The 17,588-nt window shown below is 38.6% G+C and overlaps 1 protein-coding gene across 4 annotated transcripts in view; it reads left to right on the top strand.

Annotated features, from left to right (window-relative positions):
• The window catches only part of rnf111 (ring finger protein 111), a 34,657-nt gene extending 17,944 nt beyond the window's left edge, over window positions 1–16,713 (top strand). The window contains exons 4-15 of one of the 4 annotated variants that reach the window (XM_026267330.1): window positions 3,908–4,065; window positions 7,103–7,315; window positions 7,415–7,746; window positions 9,790–10,039; window positions 11,053–11,422; window positions 11,674–11,799; window positions 12,508–12,625; window positions 13,013–13,093; window positions 13,696–13,791; window positions 14,111–14,197; window positions 14,679–14,782; window positions 15,063–16,713. In XM_026267330.1, the coding sequence (XP_026123115.1) occupies window positions 3,908–4,065; window positions 7,103–7,315; window positions 7,415–7,746; window positions 9,790–10,039; window positions 11,053–11,422; window positions 11,674–11,799; window positions 12,508–12,625; window positions 13,013–13,093; window positions 13,696–13,791; window positions 14,111–14,197; window positions 14,679–14,782; window positions 15,063–15,180 (2,053 nt within the window). In that variant the 3' untranslated portion in view covers window positions 15,181–16,713. Of the gene's footprint in view, window positions 1–3,907; window positions 4,066–7,102; window positions 7,316–7,414; window positions 7,747–9,786; window positions 10,040–11,052; window positions 11,423–11,673; window positions 11,800–12,507; window positions 12,626–13,012; window positions 13,094–13,695; window positions 13,792–14,110; window positions 14,198–14,678; window positions 14,783–15,062 lie in introns of all 4 variants that reach the window. The other 3 variants (XM_026267329.1, XM_026267332.1, XM_026267331.1) reach the window with 3 other exon arrangements.
• The last annotated feature ends 875 nt before the right edge of the window (window positions 16,714–17,588 follow it).

The following is a 17,588-nucleotide window of genomic DNA, read 5'->3' as shown; positions in this document are numbered from 1 at the left end:
TTTACAGAATCCATCCCATTCCCAACCATAGACTCAAAATGCCATGCTGGTATAATTTACAAAATAATCCCAGGCCTGCTTGTGGGTAATTAGCGGCAGGTCTCAGGTGATTTGTCTGGCTTTGCCTGTGATTCTGCCAATTAAAGAGCAGTGTCACACACAGCCTCAGGTATTCCCTAGCACTCACGTCTGATTCGACACTCTCAAAGCTTCCTCAAGAACTTGGGGTCTTGAGTATTTTGGGCATGATTTTTGAGTGTAGAGTTTTCTTTCATTGTGTTTATTGTATGTAATATTTATTATGTAGTGTTTAGTGTTTGCCGATTTTCATATCGTCCCATTGCCTGTAAGTTCACCAATACACAGTATTATCATGCTAATTTGTTTATTAGGGGTGCTCCGATCACGATCGGCCGATCGTTATGCGCATCTCGTCAGTAAAGCCGGTTTTCTAATCAGCGGTTAATTCCATCAGGTGCGTGATTTCACATAGATCAGCTGTTACTACACAGAGCCGTTGTTAACTGAGAAGATGCGCCAAAAATGCTGAAAATGAAGTGAATTTGCGCATCTTCTCTATTAACAACGGCTCTGTGTAGTAACAGCTGATCTATGTGAAATCACGCACCTGATGGAATTAACCGCTGATTAGAGAACCGGCTTTACTGACGAGATGCGCATCAACGATCGGCCGATCGTGATCGGAGCACCCCTATTGTTTATTTATTTATTTACTTGGTTTCATTGCCGAAAAGTTGACCAACTACAGTGTAAGGTTAAAAGCAGCCTAATGTTTTTAATATGACAAAATTTTAATCTAACATGATAACAATTTCTTAGAGACATTGTAAGTGACTAATCATAAGGCTTACATTTCCTCAGTTATTCAGAAAACGAGCATTTACATTACCATTGCGCGAGTTTATGCGCTTTAAACACTCCCGTTATAATCAGTGAAGCTGTTTACATTGTATGATCAATAAATCTATTATATTTACACTGCAAGTACTTCTGCACTTTGTTGTTTATGATGAGAGAATTTTCGAGTGAGAATTCAGTCAGCACGCACTGAACAACCAAACTCCGCTGTTTCAGCGATGACTCATCTGAATGCCTCTGATGCATTCATAAGCTCAACATAATCATGTGTGATTGGTTATAACACGCAAACACACTATGAAAATGTGGAAAAATAAATGTAATGGAACAAATAAGCCCTAATATTAACTAGATAGTATTACTAGCCTGATAATAATAATAATAATAATACAAACATCAGCTGCAGGCAATATCTCTGACTATCAATGATACACAATGCTATGGTCTATCAGCACAACCGTAGTAGAATTGATTTTTTTTTTTATGTAGTTTTTTAGTTTGTTATATTTAGTTTTATCTTACACAACCACAGTAGTAAAGCATTATGTATGAAACACAGCTCTGTTATAGTAGTTACGCCATTTAAAGAGGTTTTCCTGTGGTAAATGTTTAACGTTTTAAGATATTCATAATTTCAAGAGTTCTGCTCCTTGGAGTCCTTCCAGTGTTAGGATGGTCATTGTTTGTTTCTGTATGTTTCAGTTTTGAGATTATAAATTCCCCTCCCCCATGTATGTATTATATTTATGGATTTTTTAAATGCATGCAATTTGCGCTTTTGTTGATCCTGAGGGTAAATTAAATGAGCAGGAATTGTGTGTTGAGTGTTTATAGTGACGTACAATTTATAAGTTGTTTCTTGTTTGTTTATTTGTCCTTTGAGTACAAATGTTCTGGAGGATGCCTTAGGATGTTTTTGTAATAGTCAGTTCTTTTTACTCTGAATACTGATGCTGAGAGCACATCATTTAGTCTGATCTGCTCTCCTAAATGTTTTCAAATCAGCAACGGAATAACAAATCTAGTTTAGTATTTCGTTGTACACAGGCAGTCAGTTATTTGAATGTGTAAATGTGTAGTTGAGATGAATAGGTATGTGAGAATATCAGTAGATTTAAACACATTGAAGCTGATGGAACAATGGAAAAAGTGTTTGAAAGCAGAACTAAATTGGGGAAATGGGCAGAAATCTGTGTAATTGAATTTTTTTTCTTGATTTAAAGAACTCAGTTTAAGTTGTTTACATGACCTACATATTTTTCTTTAAGCATAACGTGTGTAAGATGTGTATGTAAATGCACTTGCTAACATGTTCACAAGGAAACTGAACGTTCTGGAGTCACTCCCCTGGTCTCCAGAGAATCCCTCAGCTTTCCAAGCCTGTTGGTAATAATTTTGTTTTGATGTTTTAATGATGCAATCTGTGGTTAACAGGCTCACCAGTGTTGGGTTGGGAGTCAGGGGGCTTCCCTGTTCTCCAGGCACGGGCCTGGGGCCGCTAAATCCCAGCCTGGAGAACAATTCTATTCCCAGGCACACTCTGCTTTACGGCAGCCGGGGCCAATGTGCCCCTCCTATGGAATCAAATCCGCACAGAGGGCTAGAATTCCACGAGTGATTATAGAATTCCAGAATAATTTATTTGGAATTTTGGAAAACTGCCATGTTGCTTAAAATCTCTGAGGAAAATAAACTCTACATACCAGGAGTTTATAGCATTCAGAAACACACTACTAAACATCACAATTTTCACATTGTGTTGTATACTACATTACCAATAGTGACAATTAATGTGCGGTTCTGGTAGCACCCAGAAACTGAAATTAAGTTTGTGTGATCCACATATTTTAGATTGAGTTTTGCTCTTTGAGCTGAGCAATTTTGTGGCCTCAAAATGGGATGTTCTTTTAATAATAATAATAATAATAATCATAAAAAAAAATTAAAGCTGCCATTGCTTAATAATTTTATCAATGTTGCAGTCTTTAATTTTCTCTTTGGTTACTGGTGATATTCACATGGTTGACATGGGTATCGACAGTACTAGCTAAAATTAGGACTGTTTGAGAGTCAAACTGTCAATAAATACAATTCCAATTCCAAACACTGACTGTGTAGATGACAATAAGTAACAGTGACTGAACAAGAGAGCATGATTGACATGAAACCAAGGAGAGAAATGCAGCTGTTCTAACACTGAAACAAAAAACCTGTTGAAGTATTGTTTGGAGTAGAATCATGCACATAGTGGTTTACTAATTAGTTGTAATACCTGTGGTGTGACTCTAATGAAAGCTAATGACATCAGAACTTGACAGAGTTACACTTGAGATCTCCTGCACACAAGCCCCTCCCTTTTCACCATGCACAAGCCCCTCCCCCTCCCTTTACACTGTTTACACCAGGGAATTCAAGCTTTGAGGAGTGGCCCTTTTCTGGATTCTTTTTCAAACAAAATACCTCTAGTGTTCACACTTTTCTTTTTTCCAGAGTTTGTTATCCTGAAATTACGTTTTTACAGATGCTTTCTACTCAAAGGTCTTAGATCACATGACAGGTTGTGATGTTTGGTGGTGGTTTAGCTTATTGTTTATCTGTCGATTGTGTGATCTGTTTCATGTTTTAATTTTTTCTTTCTGTGTGTTGTGTATTACACTAGTAATAGTTATGTGTACATGTGTGAAATATGTGTGTGCTATGCTCTCATGGCACTAGTGTGCCATATCTTCTCATAGGTTTATAATGTGTGTGTCTGTGTAAAGAGCTCTAGCTCTCATGTCTACGTTCCAGCCGATCATTCAAGTAGCTGCTAAAGTTGCTGCTCTAATGCTCTGCTACAGCTCACTGGAAACAACAAAATCCAGAACACAAACACAGGTCTGCTTCTGCAGCACATTTTCTCTGTCCTCAATAGACCATATTTACCAGTCATTCATACCATGACCGGTCATTGGCTAATTGAGTTTGGCCATTGTTTTTAAATAGTTTTACAGTTATGTTAATGTAGACTGTCATGTGTGTTGTGCAGGTCACGCTCAGTGGGAAGCCATGGCAGAATGCACTGGGGACCCAGCTGTTCCCAGAGCCGCGCTCAGGAGGGACGTGGCCGTCATCGCCTGTCCACCGTCATCCAGCCTCTCAGACAGAGTGCTGGAGAGGTCGTGGACCTCACCGTGGACGAGGACGGTGAGGAAACCTATGCTTTTCATTTACACTTAGGGATGGACAGATACTAAATTCTATACTAATTTGTCAAATAAAAAAATAATTAAACCAAAATCAATTAAATGCTACTAGTCAATAGGCCTGTTGCTATAGTCGATAAATCAATTAATAAAAGACCTCGATAATATTTTCGGCCGCGATTATTTATTCAATTTTTATTTAAAAAATGTAACATGTCGTGACGTGGGGTTGGAGCGCAGCCTGTGGACAGCCCGCGGCAGACACACCCTCTCCAATGGCACAGATGTCCTGGGAATAAAGATCAGCTTTGGGAAGCACCTTTCATTTGCTTGTGGATGTTTGTGTCACAAGTGATACAGCATTGTAATTGCATAGCTACTGTACTTTATTTTAATATTGTGTAGCATATTTTGCAAGTAACTTCTTTGCCTTTTCTGTCGAAATGGACCTACTTTTCGCTCCCTTCCTTTGGATTGCTCAGCTAAATATGTCTGTAGGCGTGTGGTTGCGTGTGTCCCAGCCGTGGACCAGCCAAACTATGAAAAAAGTGTGACTTATAGTCCGGAAAAAATGGTAATTTGCATGTGCTTTAAAGCCTTGCCGGTTAAACATTTCATACGCATACTGTTTTGATGTGCACTTTTTCTGAGCACGTACACCTGAAGCGCATGCACTAAAAAGCCTGTTACACAGTGCCTGGTTACTGGACTTAGTTATCTTGCATGTCTGTATATTACATGCGTGCAGCTTTTAAAGGGACATGAGACTAAACATGCTGTAAACTGTCATTTAAGCTATAGTTCACCCTAAAATTTTTATTCTGTTATTAAAGAATGTGGGTAACCTATAGTTAGCTGGTCCACATTGACTTTGAACTCAGTGGGGACCAGCAAATGTTTGTTTACCCACATTCTTCAAATTAACTTTTATGTTCAACAAAAGACAGAAACTCATTTAAGTTTAAAAAAGAAAACCACTTAAGAGTGAGTAAATTAATAATTTTTTGGGCGAACTAACCCTTTAATGTTAATAAAACAATAAAACGCAAGAACTTGGAACAACAGAAACAGGAACTCGACAGGAATTTAATATCCCCTCGTTTCATAACATGAAAAGGCTTTCTGAATATAGTCCGGTCATGACCTCTTCTCATGCTAAAATTCAAATGCTCAAAATGCATTAGCTGTAACCAGAACATTTAAAACAACATAAATGTGTTGCACAACCATAACAAGTAAAAACAATCTGCTGTCCAATTTTGCTGAGCCCTAAAATCAAGGGGAGAGATTCTTTTTGTGCGTGTCAGCCATTATTTGAAATGTTTGATGAGTATTTGATGAGCGTCTCCCTGACTCTGTGCTGCAGTGATGGTCTTCCGGTCTGGAACATAAAGGAGGGAATGAGAATTAGATCACCCAGTTCAACACTGCGTGGGTTTGGGAAATATTAGATGTCACATCTAATCTACTCATCTTTCACTGTGAGCGGTCTTTGAGCTGTATCGCTGTGTGAGGGGGAGGAGGAATGAATCTGGTAGATTCGGTTAGTGTTGTTCAGCGCTGTGGATTGCAGCTCGACTGTGTGTTCAGGCCCCGTTAATAATGATTAATCTATATCGTTTCAGCATGCACAGCAGCATAAATAGCCTTCGCAGCTGCACAGCATTCTCTCACAACCACAGACTGATGGACACCAAAAGCATCCCTTTTATTGTGTGTAATTGAGTTTAATTCTGATTTCATTTGCAGACTACATAATGAAGTCTGTCTGTTATGCAATCAGCCGCTTGGCCCCAAAGATTCAGAGAGAACTAGTATAGGAACCAATTAAACTGCCATTCTGGATAAGGAAATAAAATCTGTGTAGTGTTATCTCATTAATCTGTGATATGCTTCTGAATCTTGAGGTTTGTCAAAGGAAAACTCATTTACATAGTTCTGTTTGATTTACTGTCATAAAGTGTCTCTTTGTTTGCCTTTGGGGTCTGTAGCTGGTGGGGAGGTAAAAGAGCAGGCTGAGATATGATTGCATTTGCATTTCTTTTGACGTTGTGAGAAATTAATTTGCGAGGAAAAAGCAGATGGATTACTCGCAATGGAATGTTAATGAGTAAGATATCCTCATGGGCCACTTCTTGAATGAAGTGTGTGAGTGTGAAAACGCACATGCATGCTCACACTGATGTTCTAAAGCTGGAGGAAACCATCTGTTGCCAGTTGCAACAAATGCCTTTAAGTTAAGACCCTTATTATTAATATCCTTATAGTTATTATTGAAGGTGTACTTACAGTCTGCTGCAGTGCATATGCACTGATGGTAAAATTCTGGCTGATACTGAATCATGTTCTTTATTTAAAATAAAACACACTGAAAAAAACTTAAATCAGTCATTTTAAATGCTACATGAATTTAGGTATCAAAACATTATAATGCACAGTATGAAAATGCATTACAGCTAAAAAATGTGGGGCCAGTATTTTTTATCATTATTCAGTTATTTTTAATAATTAAAAAAAAAAACTATTTTAGTCTTTGAAAAAAAAGTTATGTTTCTGATTTGCACCCCATCAGTTTATAAGTATGATTTTATCATATTAGAAGGACCATGTGACATTGAAGGAGTAATGGCTGCTGATAATTCAGCTTTGCCGTCACAGGAATAAATTACATTTTAAAATACAATAAAATAGAAAAATAAAATAATATTTAAATATATTACAATCTATAATATATACTCTCGACTTTCTATGTTTTTGATTAAATGAATGCAGCCTCGGTGAGCATATGAGATGTTTTCAGAGACATTTACTTACTTAACAGTAATATTAAATTGATTTCATTAAATGATGGCAAAGCTAATATAAGGGAAAATGAGACTGCACATTTAAACAAATTAGTATTGACCAACACCGATGAAAATATACATTGTATTTATCGGCAAATAACCAATATAATATTAATCACTAATCAGAAGTTTATATTATTTATTTACCATTTATGTTTTTGTTTGTCTTTATATATGCTGATCCATCTTCAGATCTCTCAGTCGTGCCAACCACTTCTGACAGCACACACCCACAGTCCGTCAGTTCTTCTTCCTCTTCCCATAATGCCTGTACCTCAGAATCGCCACAGGAGGGTCCTGGTCCCTCCAGTAGCTGCTCAGTGGCTGCCCCTGATAGCACACTGGCTGCTCAGAGCCATAGTGGAGTGCCAGGACCCAGCACCACCATCACCACTGCCACCGAAGGTAAACTCTCCAGATGCTGCCGTTCAATAATCGACACTGACACTGATTATTGATATGTTTGTATTGGTTTTTAATTGTATGTCTTTATCCCCCAATCAGATGGCAGCAGAAGAAGCTTGTCTGGTGAGAATGGAGGAGTGGCGATGCCCAGGTTACCCTCTTGTTGCCCCCAGCACTCTCCTTGCAGCGGGCCATCTTCAGGGCACCTCTCCATGGGGCACACCCACTCAGGGTGCATGCAAGCTGGGACGACACAGCAGTCTGGCTCCCAGCACTCCCATGGTCACGCGCACCACTTCCACCATCACCACCACACCACCCCGGTCCCTTCTTCCTTAGCCTTCCCAGAGTCCAGCTGCCCTCTGGAGAGGCCCACTGCCATGCCTGCGCCCTGTGGAGGGGTGAGCAGCAGTAACCAGTACCACGACCAGGTACCTTAATAACTGCGTAACAGCTTCTTGAGAACCTTGTATTGTGAGTGGTGGAAAAGGCGAGGATATTATAAGCTGAAACCCATGAAACCCATTTTCTTGTCTTCTTTGTTCATTGTGTGTATGAATTAAACCCTTTTTGCTTCATAAATTGAGGGGGGGGGCTATTTTTCTACATAAATTGAGGGGAAAAAATCCAAATAATACGTTGACTGTTTGAATCATAATGTCCGTATTGTTGACAACACCGTCTGTTTTTCATTTCACACATGGTTTGCATTTAGCAGCATATGTTTTTGATTGGAATTAGTTAAGATCCTGCTTTCTTGAAATACTAAATCACCCTTCATGTTTTGAATATGAAAAGGAAAATACAAAGCACCTTTATTAATTTTTTTTTTTTTTGGAGCTGAGCTGTTCCACCAGGGTTTTTGTTTAAGGCCATCCTCTCGGTGTTGTTGAATAATTCACACCGAACTAATTGTCTTGGCTGCTGAATTCTATTATTTACCAGCCTAGAGAAGTGTTGCATGTGCATGTTGTGCATGAGCATGAGTGTGTGTCGAAAACTTGTGCATTTTTGGTCATGTATGCCATGACCCTTTGTCTCAGTGTGTGCTGGGCTAAACTAAGTTGTTTATATGAGAAATATGTTTGGCAAAAGTCTGTTGCCTTTGATGATGGGGCAGTGAGCATTAAGTGCCAATAGCTAGTCATCAGAAATGCGCAGACGGGAGATGTGGAGTGAAACGATGTGATGTCAGGCATTTTTAAACATCAAAGTGTGTAAAGGATTAGATTTGGGGTGTACGCCCCCTCATTTTGAAAAGAATGTAATAGTTTTGGTTATGTGTATAATTTCTAGTGTCTAGTGTCATTTTTTTTTTTAAATATGGACCTGATGTGTGCCTTTTTTGAAGTATGTGGAATATATTATTTGATGAGAAATGCAGCTCACTATTGAACAAACCACTAAACCTAGGTATTAAACAATTCAGGCAGCTGACTAAAACAAGACTGCCAATAAATCAACTGCACATGATCTGAATATGTGCCTGTCTGCTGCAGACTTAACTTTGCATATATTAAGTGTTGTTAGAGATGTTAGTCATTCTGTAGCTTCCAAACATTTTCCACAACCCTGTCCCGTGAAGATATTACAGTAGCTTCTTTTAAATCATAGGTGGAGCAGAAGAGCAGTAGCTCGTCATATAAAAAAAAATAACAACATTCTTGCATGACAAACTGACGACTGCTTATCAAGCTAAATATGGGGCTCAACTTGAATGGTCTTCTTCAGCTACCACAGTCACATTCTTGACCTCCCATATATGATTTTCCAGTTATTATGGTGTGCCACCACATTAAAAGTCACTTATAAAATGTTTCTCTTTTAAGTTAATCTCAGACAGTGATTTAGTTTCACCGAAGAAGCAGCTATTGCACTCCAGTGCCATTTTATACAAATATTATTGGAATATTATTGGAACTGCTCAGATTGTTGAAAACAATCAATATTTCTTTTAGTCTAGTACAAGAAGTTGCCTACACATCATGTTTTCTTGTGGGGAGACTTAATTTATTTATATTATGTCATTAATTACTCTCCCTCATGTCATTCCAAACACAAATTAAGATCTTTTAATTAATTAATAAATTAATGACATAATTTTCATTTTTGGGTCCACTATCCCTTAATATATTGAAAAATAATGCAAATATTATTCATGATTAGGATAATGATAATATTTAGTAATAAAATACTATTTAATTCTGTAATAAAATATGCAAGGCTGTAGCAGGTAGACCTCATGTTCAGATGTGAGATACTTCTCTGACTATACTACTATTAGCTTCCTTGAAAATTTAGCTCTGTGTGCACATACAACCCCAATGCTACATTCTGATGACCTTTTATATTTCTTTAAAGTCAGTTCATCAGCCATATGCTAATGCACCAGATGTCTTTGTTCAGAAACATCATGTTTGTTGCTGGATTAACCGCTGGTTTCTGTTTCCCTGCTTCTTTCTCTGTCTCAGCAGACCCTGCCAGTGGATCTCAGTAGCAGTGCACTGCGTAGCAGTGGATCCAGCAGCACAGGGTTCCATGGCACATCGGCCTTCGATCCCTGCTGTCCAGGCTCCGCCTCCCGACCTCCTGCTTACGTTTCCCAGGCTGCACCTGGACCCAGCCAGCAGACTGTGGCCGACTCATTCAGCTCAGCCATAGTGGCCCAGCCTCAGCCCCAACCTCCTCAGCTCTCTTCCTGCAGGCACTACATGCATCCCCCTTGTACGCACCTTTACCGTAATTTTTTAATCATGTTAATCCAAAATTAATGCTAATTCAGGGGTGAAATGTTTCTTGTAAAAAATAAAACAGTTTGGTAGTTTTAGCTGTCATGTATAACAGTGCCTTTGAAAACAAAAATGTAATTTATAATTACATATTTTATTCATATAATTGGAAAGTTACAACAGAACATTTCAGATATAAATGTTCACATTTATATAAAAAAAAAAAAAAGGTTACTGTGTGCCACATTGTTCTGAGTCATTGGCCTTAATGGATTTAAAAGTTAAGTAAAAGACCAATTTACAAATTGATTAATATAAAATAAGTATTTTACAAATTAAATAGAGACCATAGAATAATGATTCAACCTGGACCTGGAGAATTCAAACTGTTACATCCCAAATTTATTAGATATTCTAAAAAGAAGGCAGTAAAATCAAATCGATGTGAGATGATTCCTGTGTTTTTTGTGTGTGCGAGTGAGAATGTGAAGATGCTGAGATGCTGGCGTCTGTGCTTTATGGTAATTAGATGAAACACCTGATGTTTAATGTGTTAAGTGCTGCAGGTAATGTGCCCAGCAGTCCCACTTAATTGCCGATTCTGCTCACAATAGTGTTGTGTGGAATATAAATGAGCGTGGCAGGGCTCCCTGGTGGGCCTGAATTTAGTGAAGTAATTGCCACTCACAGCTCACTGGAGCACCTGTTTGCACATTCTCCCGTTTTCTCTCGCTATATTTATCTCCTGTATCTCGCGGCCATTCTTTTTCTTTGTTTTCCCTTTACTTTCTTCATTCCCTTCTGTCTGTCAAATCCTTAGTAAACAGTTCGACTCATCTGCTCCAGGGTAATCATACTTACCTGGGCAGTATCCAGACCATCCTGAGTTTCCTTGAAACTAGTTGTTTTTGATATACTTTTTGACTTGTCTGAACATTTTGAATCATTCAGAAAGGAAAGGGGTTCATTTCTGTCATTCATCTGAACTTTTCTGCTTTTCTTCTCCAGACGGCCCTCTTCCGCGCCCCCTGCACCACCAGTCCTCCTCTTCCTGTCCTCACTCCCACAGCAATGCTCCTCCCTCTCAACAGCCTCCTCCACAAGGTGACTATGTCATCCCACACCCCGTCCTCCCCTTCCACACCCCACTGCCTTCTCATGGCCCAGGCCACTCAGTGCCCCCAGCTCCTCCACCCTCCCTGCCTTCCCACCATCTCCCAGGCTCCAGTGCCCCTCTGCAGCAGCATCTTCCCCCTGAGCACCAGGCGCTGCAACACCACCTGCCCGTACTTGGCCCAAACCCTGTCCAGAGGCTCCACCAGCATGACATACTGCAGAGAATGGAGGTTCAGAGACGCAGAATGATGCAGCACCCGACGTGAGTTGCTGTAGAGCTCTGTTTCATGATGTTTGCATACAAGTCTCTAATGCTCATCCAGACTACATTTTTCAGAAATAAAAGAAAAACTTTTTTTTTTTTACTATGTTTTAATATCTAATCTATGCCTGTGATGGCAAAGCCTTAGCTCTATGTATTAAGAAGAACTATTTCATTATGTTAATGCCCCTGCAAACAGTGTCGTGTTTTAGTTTTTTTCCTGTTATAACGTTTATTCCTCCTTCCTTAAGGCGTGCACATGAGAGACCCCCGCCGCATCCCCATAGAATGCACCCCAACTACGGTCACGGACATCACATTCACGTCCCTCAAACTATGTCATCGCATCCACGGCAGGCTGACCAGAGGACCGCATGGTAGAGTACATTAAATAGTAGATGGTTTGACAACTGCCAGCGTGGAAGCCATGGGTTCCCTTATGAATTTCCAGTTGATTTTTACAATTTCAGTTTTGGGTTTATAGAATAAAGTAAAATAAGGTGTGTGGTTAAAGTTGCTTGACAAGACTTGAAGGAATAGTTCACCCCAAAATTTACATTTTGTCATCATTTACTTATCCTCATGTCATTCCAGACAAGTTTCTTTCTTATGTTGAACACAAAAGAAGATATTTTAAAGAACCGAACAGTTGTTGGTCTCCATTGAATTCCATAATGAGTAAAGAAATGCTATGGATCTCAAAAGGGACCATCAACTTTGTGATTACCAGCATTCTTCAAAACATCTCTGACATGAGGGCGAGTAAATAATGATAAAATGTTTATTTTTTTGTGTGAACTGTTTCTTTAAGGACATGAATTGAAACATACATGTTAGTTCTTCTAAACTTATTTTTATATGCCCGAGTAATTATCATCTAATGTCACCACATACCTAATAATAACAATAATCAAAAACCTCTAATTTGAAAACCAATTAGCAATTCCTGAGGGAGTTTGTGGTGAATTAGCCTTCAAATTGACATCATGTCTGAATATCTCTATAATGTCAGGTTCTGTTTGTCGTGATGTTGGTGTTTCAAACTGTTGTTTAACATGCTGGTTTGGGTCTTCTTGCTGTTTTAGGGAGCTGGGCATCGAGGCTGGTGTTACTGTAGCCCCTTACCCTTCAGGACACCTGCACCCGCATCTGCCTCACTATCACCCTCCACCCAGACTGCACCATTTCCCTATCCAGCTGATGGTGTGTTGCTACTTCTCTCCTTCAGCTGAAATATATGCATACATTAGCATGAATAAAAAAGCCCTGATTTGCTCTCAGGTATGGCACAGATTAATGGCGGCGGCCTCGAGCCGTGTATCCGCAGCATCTGTTATTTCAGGTGCATGAATTATGCATTTCAGGTTATAATGCAAGTTCATTAGACATTTGAAGTGTGAAATTCGAATTTTATGTATTTGATTCATATGGGATGACTTGTGTGCACATAAGTGTGAGTAATTTCTAATGCCTCATAAATATTGAGTCCTAAATTATGAGAGCCGTTTGATCAAATAGATCCACTCTCATTTCTTTGTGTTCCTCTCCCGCTTGGTGCCGTCACTAATTGTATGTCTCTGTTTTCTTTAGCACACTGGCTCAATGCCTGAAGTGACATATCCGCATATTCGCTACATCTCCTCCAGAATGACCTTTGGCCGCACATATGAGGTAAGAACTGGATTGTGGACCAAAATCTTTAGTGATCCAAACTTGCTTCTTTACAAGACCAAAAACAAATTCCTGAAAAATGCATGGAAATATATATATTTTTTCTTCATTAATTGATTGTATATTACTAATGATGCACCAGAAAGCAGCTGTTAAAAAGGTAATGATGATAATAATGTTTTGTGTGTGTGTGTGTGTGTGTGTGTGAGCTGTAACTTGAAGAAATTCCCCCTTTGCATGTGAAAAGCTCGAAGCCCATTTTTGGCTCTGCTCACTCATAAGCCGAGTTGTTATTGTCTACAGGATCATTTTAAACTCCCCCATCCTTCGATAACAGCCTCTTTAAACAGCCTGCATTACATTGTGATGGATCCACAGAACAATACACTCTACACAGCCTGTTGAAAATAAAAAGAAAACTTTAAATCACTTCTAACCGTGGGATTCTTCAGAAACATACACAGACCAGCAGCTGCTCACAGGCGTTCCCATTAATGGGATTAGTTATTGTTAGTCCTTCTGGTGCTCTGTTATTTTTACCAAGAATTTGTCATGATGTAACCCGTTCATAAGCACTTGTAACCAGTTGTGTGTTTTAACAGGATCTGCTGCATTTAGAGGAGCGACTTGGGACTGTGAACCGAGGGGCTTCTCAGGTTACCATCGAGAGGTGCACCTATCCACACAAATACAAAAAGGTAATAACACATTCACTTACAAACATCAGTGTTCTTCTACTGAGGTGGTCAAAATTAAAGTCCTGTTTGGGTAAAATGGACCAGCAGTCTACAGAAAGACTCTTGAGGATATTATATATAGGGGCTTCCTGTTAGAAACACACACAAAAAAAAACTTAACCAGGAGCCATAATAATCAGATCTTTTGTGTCATCAGATACATCCTCACCCAGTCCTTTTATTGCCAAAAGCTGCATAGTGTAGACATTTGAAATGTCACTGATATGTAGCAAAAGGTTCCTGAATAACAGTAATCTAAAACCCTGCCGCCCTAATACAGAAGGTGCTGGAGAGAGACACTGAGGAACAGTTAGCACCTGAAGCATGGGCATCTGTTGGGAAAAATATGCACTCAACCTCAATCTCGGTGAGAAAAAATGTGAACAAATAGTTTGGGATAACATGTTTTAGCTCACATATTGTGTAGATGTTAACGGGGGCAGGAATAGTCAACAGTGGCCTAGTCAATTTAGTTGAGGAGCACACTGACAATGTGTGTGTGTCTTTTTAATTGAAAATACATAATGTGCAATGTCTGAAGTTTAGGTTTTGATGCTGCTTGACGTGTTGTTTAAATGATCAGCACGCTGTTCATTATAAAAAATAGACTTTTGCTGTATGTTTATGTAACATGCTATGTATGCTGTTCTTGTGTGATTATTTTGTGTCGCCAGCATCAGCGGCAGCACTACTTTCTAAAATATACCATGTTAAAAACATTCATATCAACTATGTATTTGGGGGAAGAAGACACAGGAAGAGCTATTATGTGTTGCTCGCCAGTGTATTCGAATTTAGGCGCAGTGATTCTACTTATAATGGCTCTTACGCTTCTTTCTCGTGCACAGAGAAAGCTGCATGGGAAGCAAGAGGAAGAGGAAGGTGCGGAGGAAGACACAGAGGAGAAGTGCACCATCTGTCTGTCTATACTGGAAGAAGGGGAGGATGTCAGGTAAACGCTTGCATTTTTCAATCGGCACTGTAGAATTTATTATATTTATTGTATGTAGTCATTGTTTTTTTATGTGCTACTCTCCAGGGTTATAATTTGATCTGTTAGCCACTCATCATCAGGCGTGAATACTTTCTCTTTATGTTCTGTGCTGCCCTCTTCTGCTGGAACATGTGAATTACTCTGCATTAGTCATTTTGTTTTTAACCGTTCAGCTAATGGTAAATGCCTTATTTCACTGTGTTGAATAGCAGTTGATTTTTATGTGATTTTATTGCAGGCGCCTTCCATGTATGCACCTCTTTCATCAACTGTGTGTAGACCAATGGCTCCTCACCAACAAGAAATGCCCCATCTGCAGAGTGGACATCGAGGCTCAGTTATCTCCAGAGAGTTGATGCTATTTTTCTTGCAGCCCTTTTGTCGGACATTTACCTGTTTTCATTTTTGTCAATAACGCATTCAACCAAAGATGGCATGAAATACCTGCGCAACTATGGGAAAAAAAGAAAACCAACAATACACAAAAAAAAGCATCGAGCCTAGCGTGCCAGCTATCATGTAGTACCAGTACAGCGCGAAATAACATCTTCATTAAGGGTTTTGAATTGTATTGTATTTATAAAGGGTTTATGTAGCTTTTGTTTTCATAAGTGTCATTGTATTTTATTTTTGCATGGTTCCTTGCAATGCATTTCTTTGCACATATAATGAAATGGGCCTCGTAAGGCCCGAGAACTTGCAGGCGAGGATTGCTGCTCTAGTAAAGAAGCATTTTTACATACCCGATGCCTTGCTTTACTGGAATAGAATGTCAACCTCCATTTTAAAACATTGCAGGACTCGATTTATTGATCAGTATATTGATTAGTTTTATGTTCTAGACAATGTGATCTGAAATAGATATTTTTTTTTAAGTGAATCAAGACATTCCTTAATTAGGAAACAAGATCATGGTTAAGAGATCAGCTGCTGTACCAGTGTTCACCCTCACACCAGTTCACGCTCAACACGGGAACCTGGGCTGGAGCCCGTTCCATTTCACTTCGGCTCATTACCAGTGCTAACTCAGTCCGGGAAGTTCGTTTAGAAAGCATATGGAAATGCTTCTTGTCCGTTTCATTTTACATTTATATGCATTCGATCCTGAACTGATGGAATTGAAATGAATTCAGCTCCAGCCCTGATGAGAACCAACTGCACACTTCGGCTCCTGGAACGTTCACACGGTTGTGTTCCATCGGACCCCTCTCAGCACCTCAATCTGACGTCACATGTAATGCACTTCACCTCATGTATTTTCAAAGAGAAAATGAATGTCACTTCTCTGTATTCTGATTGTTGTTTTTATAGTACAATGAAGTTTTTGACTGAGCAATTGAGGAAGTGTAATTCCTCAGACAAGCTCCACACGTCGAATTGGTCGTGTGAGGAAGACGGGCTTGAAGAAACAGCTGGGAAACAGAATATTTATTGTTTCATCAGGGTCTCCTAGCCTTCTTCATTTATCTCTCTCAATAACCTAGAAAGTGACTCTTGTTAGCTTATTATTCCTTGTCAGATATTGTCATTAACACATTTGTTCTGCATCTGTGCAGCAAACAGTTTTCCCCCTTTTGTTTCTTTTTTTTTTTTTTTTGCTGCTTTGAAATCCTAACACTAATATTAGTCTCAACTAGCTAACTTGCATATACTTGCACATGAGAGACAAAAGACAGGAGTGCTGTGAGAATGAGAGTGTGCTGAGGCCGTGTATTTTCACTCTGATTGCCGACTTTTGAGGAAAAACTGTAATTTTGAATGGAGTGTTGGAATGCAGTACTTAATGGCAGGCGTCCATGCATTCAAAGACTTAATGGCCCCGGGATGATGTTCCATGGGATTGATATTAGTTTTAAAATAATGAAATTAATAAAGTTAGGTAACTCTTCTGTGTGTCCATTCTTGTGCCTCCTTGAACTTGACACCCTTTAGATGAATTTAGCAGGGTCACTATTGTTAATGTAGTAATTATATGCATTTATTCATTTATTTAACTAAAATAGAGCAGTAAAATTGGTTTTGGGCACTACTGTCATAACCTCATTTCAAATGACTTGTATACTTCACAAATTTGTGCTATTCTCTTATTTGCGGCAGTTGTGTACTACACAGCTCCAAGCATGGATAAATGGACACTAATCTCAAAAAAATATTTTTTAGATTCATATTTTATCCGATAAACCTGGTTTTTGAAAAGTTTACTTTTCGTAGTAGACAAGAAAATGTGTTGTGGTTCTTTTTATACAATAATTATGGAAATTCATCGATAATATAAGATTTAGATTTGAAGTTAAAATCAATATAGGTATGTCCCCCACATAAAAGAACTATTCAATTTTGCTATAATGTGCAGCAATTCATATTTTTACTTTTGCACACATATGTTTATATAATATAAATGAGAAGAGGTAATTTGCAGCTAACTTTTTTTTTTTCATTGTGTATTCCAATTAATCTTGATCAAACTGCAGTTGGGTTATTTTGATTAGGCAAAAACATACAACTAACTAACAAAAAAATCAGTTTTTACAAATAAACTTCAAATATTTTTTTAAGTAGATAACAGTATGGCGACTAATGACTAGGCTTCCAGTAATTTATTTTTTATTTTTTTTATTTTTTTTTTTGGTATTATAAGTAAAACTTAATTCAAAGGAAAAACTAGATTATTTTTCTTACCCCATTGATAGACTTTTATCAGAAAAACCATCTCAAACAAAATGTATTTTGGTTTAAGAACATATTATATTTTTATTATATAGAT

This window comes from Carassius auratus, chromosome 7, assembly GCF_003368295.1.
Source record: "Carassius auratus strain Wakin chromosome 7, ASM336829v1, whole genome shotgun sequence".
NCBI classification, from domain to species: Eukaryota; Metazoa; Chordata; class Actinopteri; order Cypriniformes; family Cyprinidae; genus Carassius; species Carassius auratus.
This window is presented reverse-complemented; position numbering and strand designations above follow the sequence as displayed.